General features: G+C 37.5%; 1 protein-coding gene and 1 pseudogene across 2 annotated transcripts in view; one reads left to right on the top strand and one right to left on the bottom strand.

The window, feature by feature from the left end:
- The window catches only part of RFC1 (replication factor C subunit 1), a 72,345-nt gene that overhangs the window by 24,000 nt on the left and 28,640 nt on the right, over positions 1–19,705 (bottom strand). Inside the window, exons 5-11 of the mRNA XM_079770044.1 lie at positions 13,085–13,317; positions 12,145–12,222; positions 7,216–7,293; positions 5,969–6,056; positions 4,850–5,136; positions 1,974–2,081; positions 24–203 (exon numbers count right to left, since the gene is read on the bottom strand). Coding sequence (XP_079626170.1) covers positions 24–203; positions 1,974–2,081; positions 4,850–5,136; positions 5,969–6,056; positions 7,216–7,293; positions 12,145–12,222; positions 13,085–13,317 — 1,052 coding nt within the window. The remainder of the gene's footprint in view (positions 1–23; positions 204–1,973; positions 2,082–4,849; positions 5,137–5,968; positions 6,057–7,215; positions 7,294–12,144; positions 12,223–13,084; positions 13,318–19,705) is intronic.
- On the top strand, positions 10,352–12,104 carry LOC307103767 (small ribosomal subunit protein eS8-like; annotated as a pseudogene). Its single transcript has one exon. The product of its transcript is annotated as a small ribosomal subunit protein eS8-like (transcript).

The raw sequence follows: 19,705 nt of genomic DNA, 5'->3' as shown, positions 1-19,705 counted from the left end.
GTTGAGAACACAGCAGCACCCACCTTGTCACTCTTGGACTGCCCACTATCACGACCCATGACAAGGTAGTTTGTTTTCTTGCTGACGTTCCCAGTTACTTTTCCTCCATAACGTTCAATTAGAGACTTGGCTTCATCTCTTTCAATGGACTCCAGCACTCCTGTGATTACAAATATAAGGCCTTCCAAGCAATTTTCAGCTCCCTAAAAACCAAAATGTTCAAGCAGAGAGGAAATTACATGGTAGCTTTCCAAAGAAATATTTGGCATCAAAACTGCAGGAAGTTGATTTTTCTCATTTGACATCATAAATAATCTCAGCATGGAAAAATTTCCTGGAAATTTACAGCAAATAAGCAGAAACTGAAATTAAATCCTGAGCAATTCTTATGTAGGCTAACACTTAACAAACTTATAAAACCAGCAATGAAAAAATACATTCAATACAGTTAGCAGAGCTTATTAAAATTAGACAGTCATACTATTTTCATTATGTTTAATATTTAAGCTACTAGTGAACTAGTATAGCTTTAAGTAAACAACTAGATGCAACATCCACAGAAACTCCTGCTGTTGTCAATTTAAGAAAGAAAAGCTTCAATTCTGAAAGCTAAACAAGTTTGAGCTCCTGCACTTCCCTCTGGCTGTCTATCCTATGATAGTAAATCTAACAACCTATAGATAACTTGATAATATAAAAGACACTGGCCAAAGCAAGTGGATGGAGGAGACATTTAATCTTAACTGGAACTGTGTATAGTTATAGACTTTTTTTATTTTTACAATGGCTCAATAAAAAGATATAACCATGCAAAATAAAAATTATGTAAACCATTCTCTTTGAGTAGAGAATTAAACACAGTCTTAAAACAGGTTTGAAAAGAAGCTAAACAAAATTCAAAGACTAGCACAATACAAGTTCAATCCTTCACCATCCAGGTAAAGAGTCTTTTTCAGGGGGAAAAGAATAGATCTGAATCGACTGGGAGAGAAAAGGTTTAACTAACAACATCTCAAGGTCCCTTCAAGCCCTATGATTCTACGATTAAAATTATCTTGTGAACACTGCAAGTACTTAAACACCTTTCAATAATTTCAAAATAACCTTATAAAATTCGACACGCAAGCCCCTCTCCCACACCCCAATCTTCTATATCTCCTGAACTATCTATCACTCATTGTGACTCTGGGTATCTTTTTACCTGTCCAACCCCAGCACCTCTAGCCTCCCTACCAAACTCTTCCACTCTAGAGCTCTCACTGCAGGACCAGCAAACCACCAATATCCTCAACTCTTCTCCAACTTTGCCCCCATGGGCTTATCTTCCCTGAAACCTGACTATCCCCCATCCCCTAAGGACACCACTTTACCTAAAGTTCTCTCAAGCAGAGGCTTTCATACACTTTATACAAGAGGCAAGACTGGCACATATATCACAACTATCCTATATAATAAAAGGCTAATATGCAAATTGTCCCCTCGGGAGTTCAACTGACTAGGAATTCGACCACTCGCTATGATGTGCACTGACAACCAGGGGGCAGCACAGAACGAAGGAAGGCCTCAGCTGACAGTCAGGGAAGGAAGGTCCTGATCGGCCCTGATCACTGGCCAGGCCTAGGGACCCTACCTGTGCACAAATTTTGTGCACCAGGCCTCTAGTAGGTAAATAATAATTTACTTACAGTCTCTTTCCTGAGTTAGACCATGAGTACCATGAGGGCAGTCTTGTAACTGCTGGATGCCTCAAAGCCCAGCCCCTGGGGTTACTTGTAGCTCACTGAAATTTTTCTAAGTATCAAGCAGTGACTCATAATGGGAATAAATAGCTCTGATCAGTAACTATGGTGACTGTGGCTTTTCTGTTAATTTAAATTATCAATTCTCTGCTGCTGTAAAAACATAGTGAACACATACACCGACCCACCGACCAGAGGCCCTGACAGGACGCCATGCCTTCACAGCGTTCTCACCTTTGGTATTTCTTTGGAGCCCAGAGCTTTGGGACCTTCTCGATTTAAGTAACTTCGATAAGCTTGATAATTAGTGCGTCTCTTTTCAGAATCTTCAGGACTTACAGACTTTAAGGATAGAGAAAGGAAATTGAACAAAGTCATGCAAAATTTATGTCACATTAAAAATACATATTAATAAATAAGCATTGGTCCTAAAATTCACACTTTTAGCTACACAGGTACTCCCCAATTTACACATGCCTGGATTGTAAACATCTCTGCACGAGCCTTTGTTAAACCTTTTTTCTCTCTCTAAAGGCACACATCTCAGGGAAGGTTAGGTGCATAAGCCTGCCCCGAGCCAAAAAAAAAAAAAAAAAATCAAAGGAGTGTATTTTATTTCAAAGATGCATGTGAACTTTACAATTCTATTTCACAATATATCCATGTAAACAGGTTACACAAGAAGACATCCTATGTCCGTGGTCGGCAAACTGCGGCTCGCGAGCCACATGCGGCTCTTTGGCCCCTTGAGTGTGGCTCTTCCACAAAATACCACGGCCTGGGCGAGTCTATTTTGAAGAAGTGGCGTTAGAAGAAGTTTAAGTTTAAAAAATTTGGCTTTCAAAAGAAATTTCAATCATTGTACTGTTGATATTTGGCTCTGTTGACTAATGAGTTTGCCGACCACTGTCCTATGTACATCCTATGGTTTTGCATTCCCCTAAAACAGCCTAAATGGCTCTATACCCCTGAGGATATAAACACTACAGTTTTGAGAATTAATGGCTTCATAGAAACAGCTGGCTCAAACAGGGGCAAACTTTACTCCAAAAAGCAGACACATTCTATATGCCACCACTCTTCCTTCTAGGTTTAATCTCTCCTATTCTATTTCAGGAGACCTTACACTGAGTACGTCTATCTCAGAAAATCATGGGGAAATTTTTCAAACTATATCCCTCAGACTCACACTAACTTTCTAATTCAGAGATATGGAGTATGGCGTCAGCATGTGTATTTGTAGGAAAAACATCCTAGATAATTCTGATTTTAAAACCACTATAAAATGATCACGGTTGTTTTTTCTACTCCGTTTTACATTATTTTTAATTTGTAAGCTACCTCAAATACCTCTGAGAGTAGACAAAAATATTACTTCAATACAAGTAAGCAATTTAATCAATAAAATAAGTAAGCTGCTTTGGTATAAAATAAGTAAGCCATTATAGATTGGTCCTAGACCCTAACTCTACATTTTAACAGTGGTTCTCAAATGTTGGTGTGCATACCTATGAGAAGCTTATTAAAATACACCTGCCCAGAGAGAGACAGAAACATCGATGAGAGAGAAACATCAACATTGATCCGCTGCCTCCTGCACACACACACACACACACCCCCCTAACCAGGGATCAAGCCAACTACTGGGCATGTGCCCTGATTGGGAAATGAACTGGTGAACTCCTGGTACATAGGTCAACACTCAACCACTGAGCAACACTGGCCAGGCTAGACTGAATTTATTAAATAGATGTTCTCAAACTGCTTAAGTTCTCTAAGTCACTTCTATTCCAACTTTGAAAAATACAGTAAAGAGGAAAATATCACTTGAAGATTTCTTCTCCTTTAATAAAAACAAACAAGCCTCTGTAAATTGAACATGTTTAGAGTGCCTGAAGAAAAACATTCACCCACCAGATAAGCATTTAGTGAAGAAAAATCTGAGACCAAAAAGCTCATTGTTCCCTTAAGCGTATTTATGAGCACTGACCACAAACAAAAAAAGCATCTTGAAATCATCACCGTTTCACTGTGCTGCACTAAAAAATGGTAACGAGCAGTTAAAATAGGCAATATTCTACTTTTAATTCTAAGTGCCTAGAAGGCTTGAAGGAATGTGGCTTCTCATTATGAATCAAAGGGCATTCCAAATTGGAGATGAAAACACAGAAAACTTTTAAAAACCATTTTGCATTATTTCACTGTTTTCTTTCCTTTGAAAATTATTTCAGTATCTCAACATTGTTATACAAGAGCAAAAAAGGAGTACATTCAGGACAAATACAAATAATTATTTTAATAATAGCAAAAGCTTATATAGCACTTATTATGTGCCAGGCATTGTTCTAAATGGTTTTACATATTAATTCATTATTATCCCTATTTTACAAATGAGGAATCCAAGCAGACAAAGGGCAAGTAGCCAGACCAAGATCATACAGTTGCTCAGTGGCAGCGCTATGATCTGAAACTGGCTCCAGTCTCCATGTCAGAGCCACCATGTTATACTGCATTTTTTGGCCTCCAAAGTCCCAAGTTCAAACTGGCTCTATAACCCACCAGCTGGATAATCTTATAAAAATTACTTAAATGCTGTCATCCTGTTTACTCATCTTTAGATGTTGAATAATAAAGCCCTGGCCAGTGTGGCTCAGTGGCTTAAGCGTTGTCACATGCACCAGAAGGTCACAGGTTCAATCCCAGGTAAGGGCACGTACAGGAGGCAACCAATAGATGTATCTCTCTCTCTCTCTCTCTTTCTCTCTCTCTCTCTCTCTCTCCCCCACCCTTTCTTCTAAAAATCAATTTTTTTTAAAAGTTGAATTATTAAAAATAAATATCTCACAAGGTTGTTGTGAAGATTACATATGTTTTAGCACCATATCTGATACACAATAACATTCAGCAAATATCGGCTAATTTAGCTATATAAGTAACCTATGACCTGCAACAGCATCTAAATAAGCTGGTATCTTAAAAGTGCCATAATAAAAATAAATAAATAAATAAATAAATAAAAGTGCCATAATGACTTAGAAAGTTAGAAAACTTGAAAATAATCAAATCCAGATCAACATAGCCCCAACATGATACACTTTTGAAAATTCTACCTCTTTTTTAGCAGGAGAACTTTTGATTTTCTTAGGACTTTTTGCCTCTCCTTTCAATTCAATGGCATATTCTTTTCTTTTCAAGGATGTAGGCTCTGTTTCTTTAGAAGAACTCTCTTCCTTTTTTTTCAAAAGCGTCAGCTTGGAACTAGCTTTAGGAGAAGAAGTTTCTCCTCTTTTGTGAACTGAAGACTTGGAATGTTGCGGAGATTCTTTTGAACTTTCACATTTAATTTGCTTCTTAGGACTGCAGTTCTTTCTTTCATCCAAAAATTGTTCTGTTTTTACTAGGAAAACAGAAAAGACTGTGATTGTTGTTTTTTGAAAACGATACCCAATAACAAGATTATTTTTTCATTTTTCTACTGAGTAATCTTAGTAGTGCACAATGTCATAGGTGATTTCATAATGTTTACATTATGATTTTAGTTCTTCATACAGCACACTTATTAAAAATTACTTCTTTGTATAACCAGTTCAAATTAAGGAATGTTTTTAAATACAAATTACTCATTAACTGAAATATGATAAACTACATCTAAGAACATGAATTTTATTCCACAAATAATCTTCAGTGGTCTGAAATTTACCTTGAGAAAACTTACTAAAATATGGCACATAAAAATTCTGTAATATGGTCTTGAAAGCCACAAATCCTGAGAGATTTCAAGACTAAAAGTTACCTTATGAACAGATTTACTTATAGGATTAAGACCATCTATACTAGCAGATGGTTACATATCAGAACCACTAAAAAGTAAAATCTTTGGGAAGTCAGCAGGAGAGCTTCAGATGACCTAACAACGACCAGTCAGCTCTGAGCTGGAAACATCTAGTTCTTTGTGTTCACATACTGAAGTCCACAGGTTGCACTATACTTGGATATTAACATGCAGCCAAGAGCTGTGAACCTTCTCAAAACCATCATTGAGCAGACAGGCACTCTGACTGACTCATACCAACACCGCTTCCCAAGTATCTAAGTAGACCACGCTCTAATATTCCTATGAAATAATGTCTACTTAACAGTTACTAAATAAAATGTTTAAACAAGGTTACCATAAATTTTCTTCTATAAAGACAAATATTCCAGCTTATGTTTTTTTCTGCTAGTATTACCTTTATAAGGACATTTATGTTTTTCTGCTTTATTTAAATTGGCGTGGACAGATGAAAACGTTTCTCTCTCTTCTGGGTCCTTTAAAGCCTAAGAAAATTTTTAAAGTGTCAAATGTGAAAAATGATAAGAAAACTATTACCACAAAATATGTTGTTAAAATTGACCAGTTTTTAATTTAAGTTTTAATTTTAAGATTAAGGGCCATCTTCTAAAGTAGCAGGACAATACAATAAACTTTCATTCATTCATCCACAAAATTTCTGGGGCAAATGAAGCATGCTTTACTTCTTTTAATTTTACAGATGAGAAAACAGATGAAAAGGGTATAAAAAACATATTCTATAAAAAATTATCTCAATTCTTCCAAATTTGTAAGCCTGGAAATGAAAGCCTTATTTCTGTTTCTTTTGTCTCAGTTCTCAAATTGTTAGCATTATGTGGTTAAAAACTACAATATAAACCCAAAAGACTACATGATAAACAATCTAAAGCTCAAAAGAGAAAAAAATATCCATTCTCTTTCCACTGCTTCCTCAGAACTTCCGTTTACAAAGAGATCACAAATTAGGGTGTGTGACCCAGTTTTTTGGGGTTTTTTTTATAATTATAATTTGAATGTCTTTAGATGTACTAAATAAAGTTTTTCAAATGACAAAGTCCTCTGACCCACTAGGTCATACATCTGACTGCCAAAAAATCTTTTTAAGTAGTAAGATATTGATAATGACAATATTAACAGAATGGGATTCAAAATAAATTAAGTCTAATTTTTTTATGATCAAGTACTAAGAAAGAATCTTGATGCTTTTAAAAATTCCCCCAAATACTCATCTTTTGAGACTGTCCTAATACAGATCTTAAAGTTTATTTAAAATGGCAAAATTGTGCTTCCCAAAATGGTAATAAATATTACAATTATTAAACGTTAGGTTCCATAGGAATCTTTATAAGCATTATTCTCTGAACAAGTATATAAAACCCCTTTGTGACAGATAGTAAGCAAAAATTGCAATTCATTGTTTTGTGAAGCAAGGTTCTGGTTGGCTTTGGCTCTATCAAATTTCCTCCGGGAAGAATAAGTTCCTCAATGAGCTTCCCCAAAAACATTCTTATAAATTAAAACAATTTAGCTTCTTTCTAGAAGTTAGTCTTGGCTGTATCTTCAGAGCTTAGACTACACAGGTGTGAAAGGGAGACTGATCTATGTTGTACACTCAGCGTGCAAACAGCCCAGTAAAAACGCCACCTTTTTGTTCTTAGGTTCTTCATCCAACATGGCTAATGTTCTGGCAAACTCTTCATCTTCATGCAGTTGTCTCTCCAGCTGTAAAAAAGTGTCAACAGAGTTGTTGTTTTTTCTTTTTGTAAATGAAAGTTTTTAAATGTTTGATTCATGATACACAGAAGAAACTGGAAAACATTTTCCAGAAAGTAACTATGACATTTTTCCATTTAATATTAACGGTATCACAGGTTTGTTTCACTAAGCCATATTAGATTTCAGAACAAATACATCTAGTTTTGCAGGCATGACAGATAAATTGAATATATTTTTAAAGCCATATTTCTCACTTGTAAAGTTTGAAATCTACAATTTTTTCTTTATGGTCCTAATGCAATACTTATAGATCTCTTATTTTTATTTAAACTCTAGAAAAATCTCTGAAAATAATGTCATCCTTATAAAAAAAAATCAATAGTTTGGAGGGCACAAAAAAGAGTGAATCAAGGAATCAAGCTCTAGCTGGTTTGGCTCAGTGAATAGAGCATCAACCCAAGGACTGAAGGGTCCTGAGTTCAAGTCCGGTCAAGGGCATGTACCTCGGATGCAGGCTCAATCCTCAGCCCTGGTCATATCATCAGGTGAGGATTAACAAAAAATAAATTAAATTAAAAATATAAATATAAAAAGAAATCAAGAAAATTATACATTTCTTTGAAAACATAGTAAGAATACACAAACATAACTATCAATTACTAATCCAAATGTATCTGTTCTGACTTTTGAAAATTTAAATCATCACATCAGAAGTTTTCCTAACATGCTAATGTTAGTACATAGACATTCTCACTTTCAGCAAAATGGAGCTGTTCCAGAAATGTGTAGCGGTGGAATACATTTCTCATTAGAAACTAAAAAGTTTTATGCCCCCTGATAAAATGGCCTAATGTAACATCAAACAAAGGCATCCCTATATTATTCAAACATATGAAAAAAAATCAAAATCCACCCAATTGGAAAATGGCATAAGTCTGATGAGAACACAGTAACCAAACCTTTGCTTGTTAATAAATGAACTAAATCCAACTGTGCAGAGCTATAAGCCAGAGAGATGCACATCAATATATTCCGTTGTCTAATATTTCTTTACCATAACTACACTACACATCTAATTGCTAGTGAATATGAAAATCTTCACCATAAAAAGGTCCTTCAAACTCTAAGCCTCCAGTGGCCCTGCAAAAATTTATGGTTGAACCCATACCGTTTTTCCAAAATTTCACACTATGTAGTACACTTCTAGCACAGAGGATTCTAGATTATTTAGATGACAGAAGAAATTTAAATACTTTCATCCGAAATTCATTATTGGTGATTATGGCATCATATGATCAAAAGCCCTATATTTTGTTTTTTAATACCTTTATTTACTTCGTCTCTAACAGAGCTAATCAGTAACATATAATGTATTTGTTTTGAAGAGGGTTCATTTCCTAGATTAAATATGCACTAAACATGTAAATGTGACAATATTTTGAGATATGTGATGAAAAGCCCTATATTTTAATACAATGTTTAGCACAGCAGTTGGTGTTTAACATACTGTCTACATACTGACTTAATGATTTAGTTATTGGACGCACACTTAACTAAAGGAACAAAAAGGTGAAAGACAGAGAAAAAATGAACTTAAGAGGGATAATCAGGAAAGATACCATCAGCCACTAACACCCTAAAAACTCTTCATCAAACTAATAAATTACCCAAACAAGATTCTGAAAAAGTGTGATAGGAATGAGAAAATAGGGAATAGTGATAGAGTACCACACCTGGTTTGGAAAGGATGGGGTAAGCCTCCAGTATTTGGGACAGATAAGAAGTCAGGTCCCTAAAAATTAACTCCACAATTCTACCTACGCCATGTGTACTGTCTTGAGTTGTATGGATACCTGGTTTGTAGTTTATGTAATCCAGTGTAATCAAATAAGATGGGAAAAGATTTTGAAAGCCCTGTGAACTGTCAAATTAATAAAATCTGGATAAATCAGATATATTCCAGAAGATCAGAATACTATTCTCTCACAACAACACACCAAGCACATAAGCAGTGATGGCACAATAGGTGAATGAGGCCATAAACAGCCCTGGTAGGTAGAGTTTACAGCCCACATATAGGAAGACATTTAGGTAGCAATTATAACAATTATCAATAGTAGCTACAATGGGGCACGACTGGGTATAGAGGAGGGGTTTCTAATACAGCTTAGGAAATATGAGAAAGTGACTATTAAGCTAATAAACAGGAAGAGGGTTCAAACAGTAGGTACCAAGGTCTGGAACCTCTGATGGAAATGCTTACTTGGCTTCCCTGAAATACCAAACTCTCCTCATTTCCCTATTTCACTAGTCACTCTTTTTGTTTGTTTTGTTTTTAATATTTTTATTGATTTTAAAGACAGAAAGAGGGAGAGAGAGATAGAAACATCAATGATGAGAGGGAATCATTGATCGGCTGCCTCCTGCACACCCCAGACCAGGGGCAAAGTCCTCAACCCAGGCATGTGCCCTGAACCGGGAATTGAACTGTGACTTCAGTAGGTAGAGGCTCAGCCACTGAGCCAAGCCAGCTGGGCTAGCCACTCTTTCTTAAATCTCCTTTGCTGGATCCTCCTCCTCTACCTGATCTCTAAATGTTAACAGCACTCAATCCTGAGGTTTCTTCTCTATTAACTTTCTCTCCCCATGCTCTCATTCAGTTACACAGGTTTAAATACCATTCAAATGCTAGTGATTCCCAAATATACATCTTCAGTTTAGACCTCCAGATTCCACTATCCAACCACCCACTCTGCATATGCATTTGGAAGTCTATTAGGTACAAACTTAACATGTCCAAAACAGAATTCTTGATTTCTCTGTACCAGTGTGTTCATCTTAATGAATATTCAGTTGCTCAAGCCCAAAAACACACAATCTATCTTTGAATCTTCTTTTCCCCTCATACCTTACATCCAATCAATCAGCAACAACTTGAAGTTTATATCTTCAAAGCAAAGATTATAACCACTTCTCACTATCTCTTCCATTACCACCCTGGTACAAGCTAACATCATCTCTCACCTACCTACTCCACACAACAGTGTCCAAACTGATCTGCTTTTGCTCCTGCCCCACCATGGTTTATTAGCCTCACAGCAGCCAGAATAATTTTCTTTTAAGATCTGTAAATTCATGTCACATCTATTCAACACTCCAATGGCTTCTCGTCTCACAGAGACTAAAATCCAAAGTCCTTACCGTCCCAAGTTCTTTGGGTAGGTACTAAAGGCCTGTCGTGACTTAGAGTATTTGCTGCTGGCCATTTCTCGAACTCATCAAACTCAAACTCTCCTACCTCAGGATGCTTGCACTTGCTGTTCTGTTTAGAGGAAATCGGCCTTCGGTAGCCAGCCCCATGGCTTGCCATTATCACTTCATTTTGTGCCCCAATATCGCTTCCTCAGAGGTGCTGTCCTGACCCCTCTACTTAAAACAGAATACTCATGCTCTTTCGAGCTGGCGCCAAGCTATGGGCATCTCTCAGGACAACTGGCAGAAGCACCACAAGATCTGAGGCAAAAGAAAACTTTACCACAAGAAGTAAGTATATGAGCTGGGACACCCTGCTGCCAACACTAAGACTGGCCCTCGCTCTTACACAGAGTCCACATGCGGGGGGAGAGAATAAGTACCAAGCCTTGAGGCTGGACATGGCAACTTCTCCTGGGGCCCCGAGTGTTGTCCATGCAAACAAAGGATTACTGATGCTGTCTACAATGCATCCAACAACTGGTCCGCACCAAGAACCTAGTACAGAACTCCATCGTGCTCACTGACAGCAAGCACACCCTACTGACTGGTACAAGTCCCACTCTGCACTGCCCCTGGACAACAAGAAGGGAGCCAAGCTGATTCCTGAGGAGGAAAAGTTTTTAAACAAAAAATGATAAAAGAAAAAAAATTCAGAAGAAATATGATGAAAGGAAAAAGAATGCCAAAATTAGCAGTCTTTTGAAGGGCAAGCTTTTTGCGTCCATCCTTCAGTACCAGGCCAATGTGGCGGAGCAGATGACTATGTGCTAGAGGGCAAGGAGCTGGAGTTCTAGCTGAGGAAAATCAAGGCTCGGAAAGGCAAATAAATCCTCTTCCCTCCCATCTTAGCTCACGTAATAACGGTGCTCATTCTAAAAAAGAAACCCAAAACTATCCCTTTAGTTCTCTTCAAAGCATGACATAATATTTTAAACCTGGAACTGTGCCATGCACTCAATAAGTGCTCAGCAAATGCTTACTGAATGAATATATGGTTTATAGCTCAAGAGAGCACTCTAAATTAGAAACAGATTTAGGGATCATCACCATATCCATACAATTAGAGCCACAGGAGTGGATGAGATCACCCACAGTGAAAAGAAAAGAGGTATGACCAAATTAAATTATTTTTAACTATACTAAAGGAGGCTTCCATTCAAAGAAATTTAAGCTCTAGCTGGTTTGGTTCAGTGGATAGAGCGTCAACCTGCAGACTGAAGGGTCCTGGGTTCGATTCCAGTCAAGGGCATATACCTGGGTTTCAGGCTCAGTCCCCAGTAGGGGGCGTGTAGGAGGCAGCCAATCAATTATTTTCTCATTACTGATGTTTCTCTCTCTCCCTCTCCCTTTCTCTCTGAAATCAATAAAAAAATATTTTTAAAAAAGATATTTAATAATAAATCTCTAAAATAATTATACCCTGCTCTTATCATTTTATATAAATTTAGATGTTTATATACTAAATTTTAACTTATTTTACACATAACTCTTATAATGAGGCTTAATCCAAAATTAGCCTAGAATAATCTTGATTGTTTGTCTGGATAGACTAACAAGTCAGAACATCAAGTTGTTAATGATATTTAAACAAAATGGCAATACCTCTGCATCTTCATCAAGTTGCAATTGTTTGGCAATGGCTTCGTCATTTAATCTGGAATCATTTGCATTTTTTGAAGGCTGTATTTCAAAGAAAATCAAGCAAGATCAGCATAAAACTTAAGTTAAAAGTAAGGTGTTTTTTCTTGACTGTAGCTGGTTAAATACACCAGGAGAATTAAATGTATCAGTAATGAAGTAGTCAGTCTCAATGCACACCAGCCAGAAAGTCATGTTCATGATTACTCGGTGTCCACATCCATTTTCCTAATGAGCAAATATTCTGCAGAGATGGTTCTCACTTAATTCTATTGAAATGTTCAAGAAAAGTAATCCCCAATCTCTCCCCCCAGCCCCCAAAAAAAACACTTGTAGTTTTCTCAATGGTATGGCATAATAATGAGAAGGATTACACTGTCTGATGGAGTTGTAATCAACAAACTAACGAAATCAACAAACACACACCATTTGGCAGGCTTTGACATCGGGGTCACTCAGGGGACTACTTTCACTATAGTTTGTCTGTATTTCTGTTTCCTGTATTTCCAGAAAAATGTAAATCCAACATCAACCAAAGTAGAAAATGTCAAAAGTGTAACATAGGCACATAAGTTTATGTACTTAGAACCTCATTTGGGAACTTATTGTCTAATTTTGTCTACTTGAGGTGAATAGTAAAATGAGTTTGCATTCTAAGTATTTAAACTCTAAGAATTATAATTTTTTTGTGCAATTTAAATAATCTTTTCCCACTTTCAAATATAAAAAATTAAATAGTCTAACTCCCTCATCCTCTAAAATGATGGCAATAAATTTTGTCCATAATCACAGAAAATCATTTTCATCAGTAAAATATGTTGATCTATTATGACATCCAAATTTCTCCTCTTATTAATAACAGCGAATGAACATTCCTGAACATTCTTGCTTGCATAATACTCACCTCTTTTCTTTTGCTCGCCACCATCTTCTTATCTGATCTTTGGACACTTGCAGTTCCAAAATAATCAAGCACTGATGTGTGGGTAAGTTTTATTGGCGATAAAGGCTTATTCTTGGTCTTAGTGTTTTCCTCATTCTTTTTCATGTTTGATGCTCCAAGATAACTATTTGTAGATCTTCCATTCTCTTTTGACTTAGAAGCTGCCTTCTTACACATAAAGTCATCTTCTTCATCTTAAATGGAATATAAACAAATATTGTTTGATAAATCATCAATTCCAATTATATCAAGGAATCACTTCAACCAGCCCTATTTCTTTGGTTCAGTAATTCACAAGAGAAAACACCCTTTGCTTTGGGCTAATAACAAATCCAAAAAGAAAAAGAAAAATCTCAAAGGTAATCATGAAGACTAAGTCACTTCACAAGTTTGTGTGTAAAGCCACATATGAATGGGTCTTGTCTTCCTCTCAAGTACTCCCTTACTCAACCAGGAGCATCTGCTAAGGGTTTTATGTACCAGACTAGAGGCCCAGTGCACAAATTCATGCGGCAAGGAAAGACCACAGACAGAGCGCCCCAAACGGCCTAAACACCAGCTACGCTCTGAGATGTAAATACAGCTCTACTTCGCTGCCCGTGCTCGGACCACCTCACTCTCCCGGGGGCAGAGTTGCTGACAGATAGACAGGCTGTCTCTCCTACCTCAGCCTCACATTTTCTTGGGGCTCTGTCCCCAAGCATGATAGGTAGCTGACTTCGGCCTATGGTGGCACACCACTATAGGAGCGCTAGCCAATCAGCGGTTGGGAGCCTGGAAAGGTGCGGGACCAAGCTAGAAGTGGCTGATGGGGGGCGCCGCATGGTACAGTGACAGAGGTAAGATGGCAGTGGTGCTTACTTTACGTCTTTGCAGTTAGACTGCTGCCTTGCCCCTTCTGCCACCTCTGAGCTGCTACTCTGTCACGATCAGCATCAGGGTCACTCTCCTCCTACAGGCTTCCCAGACCCAGAGTCTCCAGTGCCCAGAGCCTTAGCCAGGGGAAGGGACCAGCCGGGGGGGGGGGGGGGGGGGGGTGCGCGGAGGGACCAGCCAGGGGGAGGGACTGAGGGAGGTTGGCTGAGGGAGTGCACTGACCACCAGGGGGCAGCTCCTGCATTGAGTATATGCCCCCTGGTGGTCAGTGCACGTCATAGCAACTGGTCGGCCAGTCGTTCTGGACGTTAGGTCGTAATGGTCGCTTAGGCTTTTATATAGAGAGAGATGTGCTATTTCTAGGTGAATGCCATCTCAAACATAAAAGTACCTAAGATAATGTAAAAAATCAAAAAGGATTTAGCCTTACTTTTTAATTTTTATATTTATATTAACCCTTTGCACTCGCTTGCTTTTTTCTCGATTCCTTTATTCTAATGCTAACCGTGTCGAGTCACACTCGACATCTGAGTGCAAAAGGTTAAAATGAAACTATAAACTTTACAAAGTAAAACTCTTACAGGTTTCTGATTACTAAATGTAAAAAAGGAATCCACCATTTAAAAAACAAGAGTGGCCCGAGCCGTTTTGCCTCGGTGGATAGAGGATAGCCTCTTGGAATGAAAGGTGTTGGGTTCAATTCCAGTCCAGGGCACGTACCTCAGCTGAAGCCTCCAACCCCAGCCCCAGATTGGGACCATGTGGGAGGCAACCAATAGATGTGTCTCTCTCACATCGATGTTCTCTATCTCTGTCTCTCCCTCCCTTCCACTCTCTCTTAAAAAAAAAAAAAAAAATCAATGGAAAAATATCCTCAGCTGAGCATTAACAACAACAAAAAAGCAAAAGTGTACTTACTAGATGTCTCTTGAAGATGCCCATTGTCCTCTACAAGTCCATTTTTCCTAAAATTTACATCCCACCCCAACCTACCCTCCAAAGGCTTCCAATAAACATTCTTAACCTGTAACCAAAAGATTTTAATTAAAGCATTGTTTTACTTAACTTCAACTATAGTCAGTCTACCTTTAAGCTTAATTAAAACTGCATCCATACCCATAGATATAGAGAACCAGTTGATGGTTGCCAAAGGGAAGAGTGATGGGAATATGGCGAAAAAATTTTTTAATTGGAAAACTCAAAAATCCAGAATTCCAGCTTATTCTGGAAAAGTAGGAACTCAGGAGGAAAGAGGAAGGATTCATTCACAAATCTTTCCAAGCACACCCAAGGCTTGATATACTTCCATATTTCAGTTCAACCCTGTTAACAAGAGTTGGGAGACTAGGTTCAGTCACTCATATACCTGTTCTCCCTACCTGACAAATCAGTCCTTCTCCACCCGTGCCAGAAGTGGAAAAGATGTTTGCTTCAGATCAGTACAACAGCCACATGAATCACCCCTAATGGTGCAAATAGCCATTGAGAATATAATCTGAAACTCCTTTCCTTTTCTCAAAAATAACACCATAATGAATTATCACGTTATGGAAACCTTCAAATTTATGGCTGGTCTATTTGAAATCCCTAGACTTGGTTAAGCTGTAGCATAACCAAACCAGTTAACATTCAACAACAAACTTTTCTACTTAGCAGTCAAAACAAATTATGTAAATTGCCCTTAAAAAAGAAGATTCAAAACAACATTGCTGATACCCTGGCTTTAAAAAAAGAAGAAGAAAACCACAAGACTGGGACCTGGTAAGTATAGATAACCAATACATCTCCTTAGGCAGTAAATGCAAAATTAAAAGCATATCCTACCTAATAATAGACAAATATGCAAATTGACCGTACCTTTGCTATGCCCGAGCCACGCCCACCAGCCAAGCCACGCCCACCAGCCAATCAGGGCGAGTGTGCAAATTACCCCAACCAAGATGGTGGTTAATTTGCATATCAAGACAGTGTAGAAAGAAGCCAAGAACTGCAGAAGGGAGCAAAGCTGTGGAGAAGCAAGCAAGCCGGGCGGAGGAGAAGGGAGGAGCGCAGGCGGGGCCAGGGGAGAAGGAAGGAGAGCAGGCGGGCTGGCGGAGAAGGGAGGAGAGCGGGCGGGGCAGGGGAGAAGGAAGGAGAGCAGGCGGGGCGGGGTAGAGTGCAGCAGGAAGCCCTATTGCAGGAAACTTCCTGCAACGGGAACGCTAGTTTAGTGTATATAAAGCTTCTCATCTTATCTGAGAGTGTATTAAATTTTATAATTTTACTACATTTGCATTAAGTTCCACATCTGTATTTCTGGAAAGGAGGGATTCCCTTAATGCAGAACAAAATAACTCTGTCTCTACAAAATGATAGCTCTCAACCAGTTTTTTCTCCCACTTTAGAAATGCCAAAAGTACTAACATTCTATTTCCATTACTCCTAGTCATAAGCAGTATGACAGAAAACCCCAGAACTGAGTTGATCCAATCAACTACTGTGTTTTCCTGTTATAAGTTTTCCTCAAGAACTTCCTTGCAATCTAAAATACTATATCTGTCCTGCCCGGCCAGCGTGGCTTAGTGGTTAAGCATCGACCTATGAACCAGGAGGTCACAGTTCGATTCCCAGTCAGGGCACATGCCCAGGTTTCGGGCTCGATCCCCAAACATTAATGTTTCTATCTCTCTCTCCCTCTCCCTTCCTCTCTGGAATAAATAAATATATATATCTGATGTTATATCTGTCCTTAAGAACTTAATTCAGACAATGTCAATCACTGCTATTTGGTACAGCCTCAGAAAAGAAAACAATAGTATTACAGATATTTGCAATCCCTTGCTTAACCCTTTCTCCAGCAATCTCGTAAATATTTGTAGGTAATAGACTAGCATGAAATTTAGTGAGATCAGGGGTTTCTAAGAACATCAGATTTAAAAGATTGTTGGCAAATGTTAAGGATATGGAACCAACACATATGTGACAATGATGTAAATTTGTAAAAATCTTTATGAGGACAATTTTGCAATACAGGGTCTGGAAAAAGTAGGTTTACAGTTGTGAGTATGTGAAACACAGTTTATTCTTGTATTATTATTTATTAATTATTGTATTCTTTTCTATACGAACAACTGTAAACCTACTTTTGCTCCACCCTATATGTACCAAAACCTTACATATGCATACCTATTAACTGGATACAGCAATTCCATTTCTAAGATTTAGTATAATAAATAAACAAACAAACAAAGTACACAAAGATATATGTACAAAATGCTTATCACAGCATTGGTTCATTCAAATATATGGAAAACAGACTTCAATAGGGCAAGAAAAGATGAAGAAAAAACTAAAGGACTAACAGTTTAGATTAAAAAAGACAGCCTCAAATATAACAGGGGCACTGGAGATAGAGATAAGTTGATATTGTTTATAAAATGGGAAAACAAACCTAAATATCTGTTAATATGTTTAATCATGTAATGGAATTCTAGGCAGCAACAGAAAATTATAATGCATAGTCACATTTACTGACATAAAAATATTTATATGTTTAAGTGACAAAAGTAGGTAATATAATGGGATGTTCAATGATATATTTATAATCCATCTATTTATCTATCCATTTATATATACTTTTAAGTTAACATTCAAAGACTTGAAAAAATAAAGTGTTAATTTTTATCACTGGATAGGGGATTATGCGTGATCTTTCATTTTTTTCTTCCTATCTTTTTTTATGTATATATTACACTTTTTCTTTTTAACCTCCATCTAATATTTTACAGCAAATTGACTGTCTCCTAGAAACTCCCTGACCCCTTAGCTTTCTGAAACAGTAAAGGTCGGGCGTTGGTTTCTCCCTCCTCTTCACTTTTATTTGCTTCCTTCTTTCATTATTTATCAGCATCTCTGCTTATTCTGTCACCAGAATCAGAGACTGGGACTGCATGGTACCTTTTTATCTAATTACTATTAATAATAATTATCATTAGTGAGCATTAAGCTACATGCCACATTCTTTATAATGTATACCTTTAGTCCAGCGGTCGCCAACTGGTGGTGCATGAACCACTAGTGGTCTATGAGGTCTGAAAGGTTGGCGACTGCTGGTTTAAGGAAACCTTTGGAGCAGTGGTCACCAACCGGTGGTCAGAGGACCACTGGTGGTCCGTGAGGTCCGAAAGGTTGGCGTCCGCTGCTTTAGTCAACTAGTTCTACCTCATAGTCAATACATGGGCTACCATTTCTCACTTTCTTTAAAGAAGTTCATAATCTTTAGCATAGTAATTCTTGGAGATAATTCTTGGAGGTGCTAACAAATATTTATATACAAATATATTCATCACACTATTAAGAACATGAAAAGTATAAGCAACTGAAATAATCAAAATCAGAAAAATGCTACATAAATTGTGATGCAGCCATTCAAAATTAAACCCAAATTTCAAAGCTAAACAAAAAAAACTTATGGAAACAGCAAAATTAAGCTGGCAAGAAAACCAAAAACGCATAGCTTTGTTCTTTTAGGTTAGCGTTAACACTATAGATATAAATATCACCCCTAAAAGGAAACTTCTCTTTATGAGCTTCTCTTTACAGTACTGGAGGGTAATAGAGCCATTCTCTAAATTTCTGGCTTATTATACATGAATTTAAACTTAATAATGTCTTCAAGCTATATACCAAGACAATGATACCTAAACACAGACATAATTTTATAAACATTTTCATAATTTCTGAGTAAAAATATAATTACACATGGATTTTCAAGGAAAAAATATGGCCATGTTCTGCATGAAATTCAAGAATGTACTTGCATTGGACTAAGCAAATTGCAGACATGGCCCCCTTTTCTCTGATAACCATAAAATAAATAGCTCTCCAGGCCGCTTGGAAAGAAGGAGCAATTCTACTGAAATCCTTATGGAAGGAGAAAAAAGACTGACTTGCTTGATTTGATGCTTACTTAGTGCCCTGTGATTTGTGCATTTCCCTATACTTCTTACACTTATGGGACTAACATGAAAAAAATCAATTCATGATCCTAAGCATAGATATTTCATATAAATATAAAGGATCTCATTAAGGTGACTATTGAAAAAGAAATATGGTGCTCACTAAAAATCACAGGCATATCTAAAAGCATTCTGTCATCTTGCCTTGATAAAAGTAGAAAGGCTGAAAAAAAGCAGCATTCTGCTGTCACTACAGTATGGCTTCTGAACTACTTTAGGCCCTGGCCTGTGTGGCTCAGTTGGTTGAGCGTCATCCCTGCATGGAGAGGTCGCCTGCTCGATTTCCCATCAGGGCACATTCCTGGGTTTCGGGCTCAATCCCCAGTGGGGGCATGCAGGAGGCAGCCGTTCAATGTTTCTCTCTAACTCCTTTCCTCTCTCTCTAAAAAATCAATAAAAACATTAAACAAAAAAAAAAAAAAAACACTAACTTTCGCCCTTCACAGCCTTGAAAAGGCTACACTAATACATTACGGAGAAAGAAGGCAAAAGAGGCCAAGGATTAGAACAATGCAATTAGCTGCCTGCAAAAGGCAGTCATTTAGCAGGTGTTTCTGTGACCATCCGCATGTAAAATAAATATTTTATGAACCTACACAATTTGTAGAGATTAATGTTCCAAATAAAGTTATGGTTGTCTTTCTTTTTCAACATTTGTTCTTATTTTCTAATGAGCCTAAATCTGTTCCTTCCTTGTCAGAAGCCAAAG

The sequence above is a fragment of the Cnephaeus nilssonii genome, assembly GCF_951640355.1.
Source record: "Cnephaeus nilssonii genome assembly, chromosome: 1".
NCBI classification, from domain to species: Eukaryota; Metazoa; Chordata; class Mammalia; order Chiroptera; family Vespertilionidae; genus Cnephaeus; species Cnephaeus nilssonii.
This window is presented reverse-complemented; position numbering and strand designations above follow the sequence as displayed.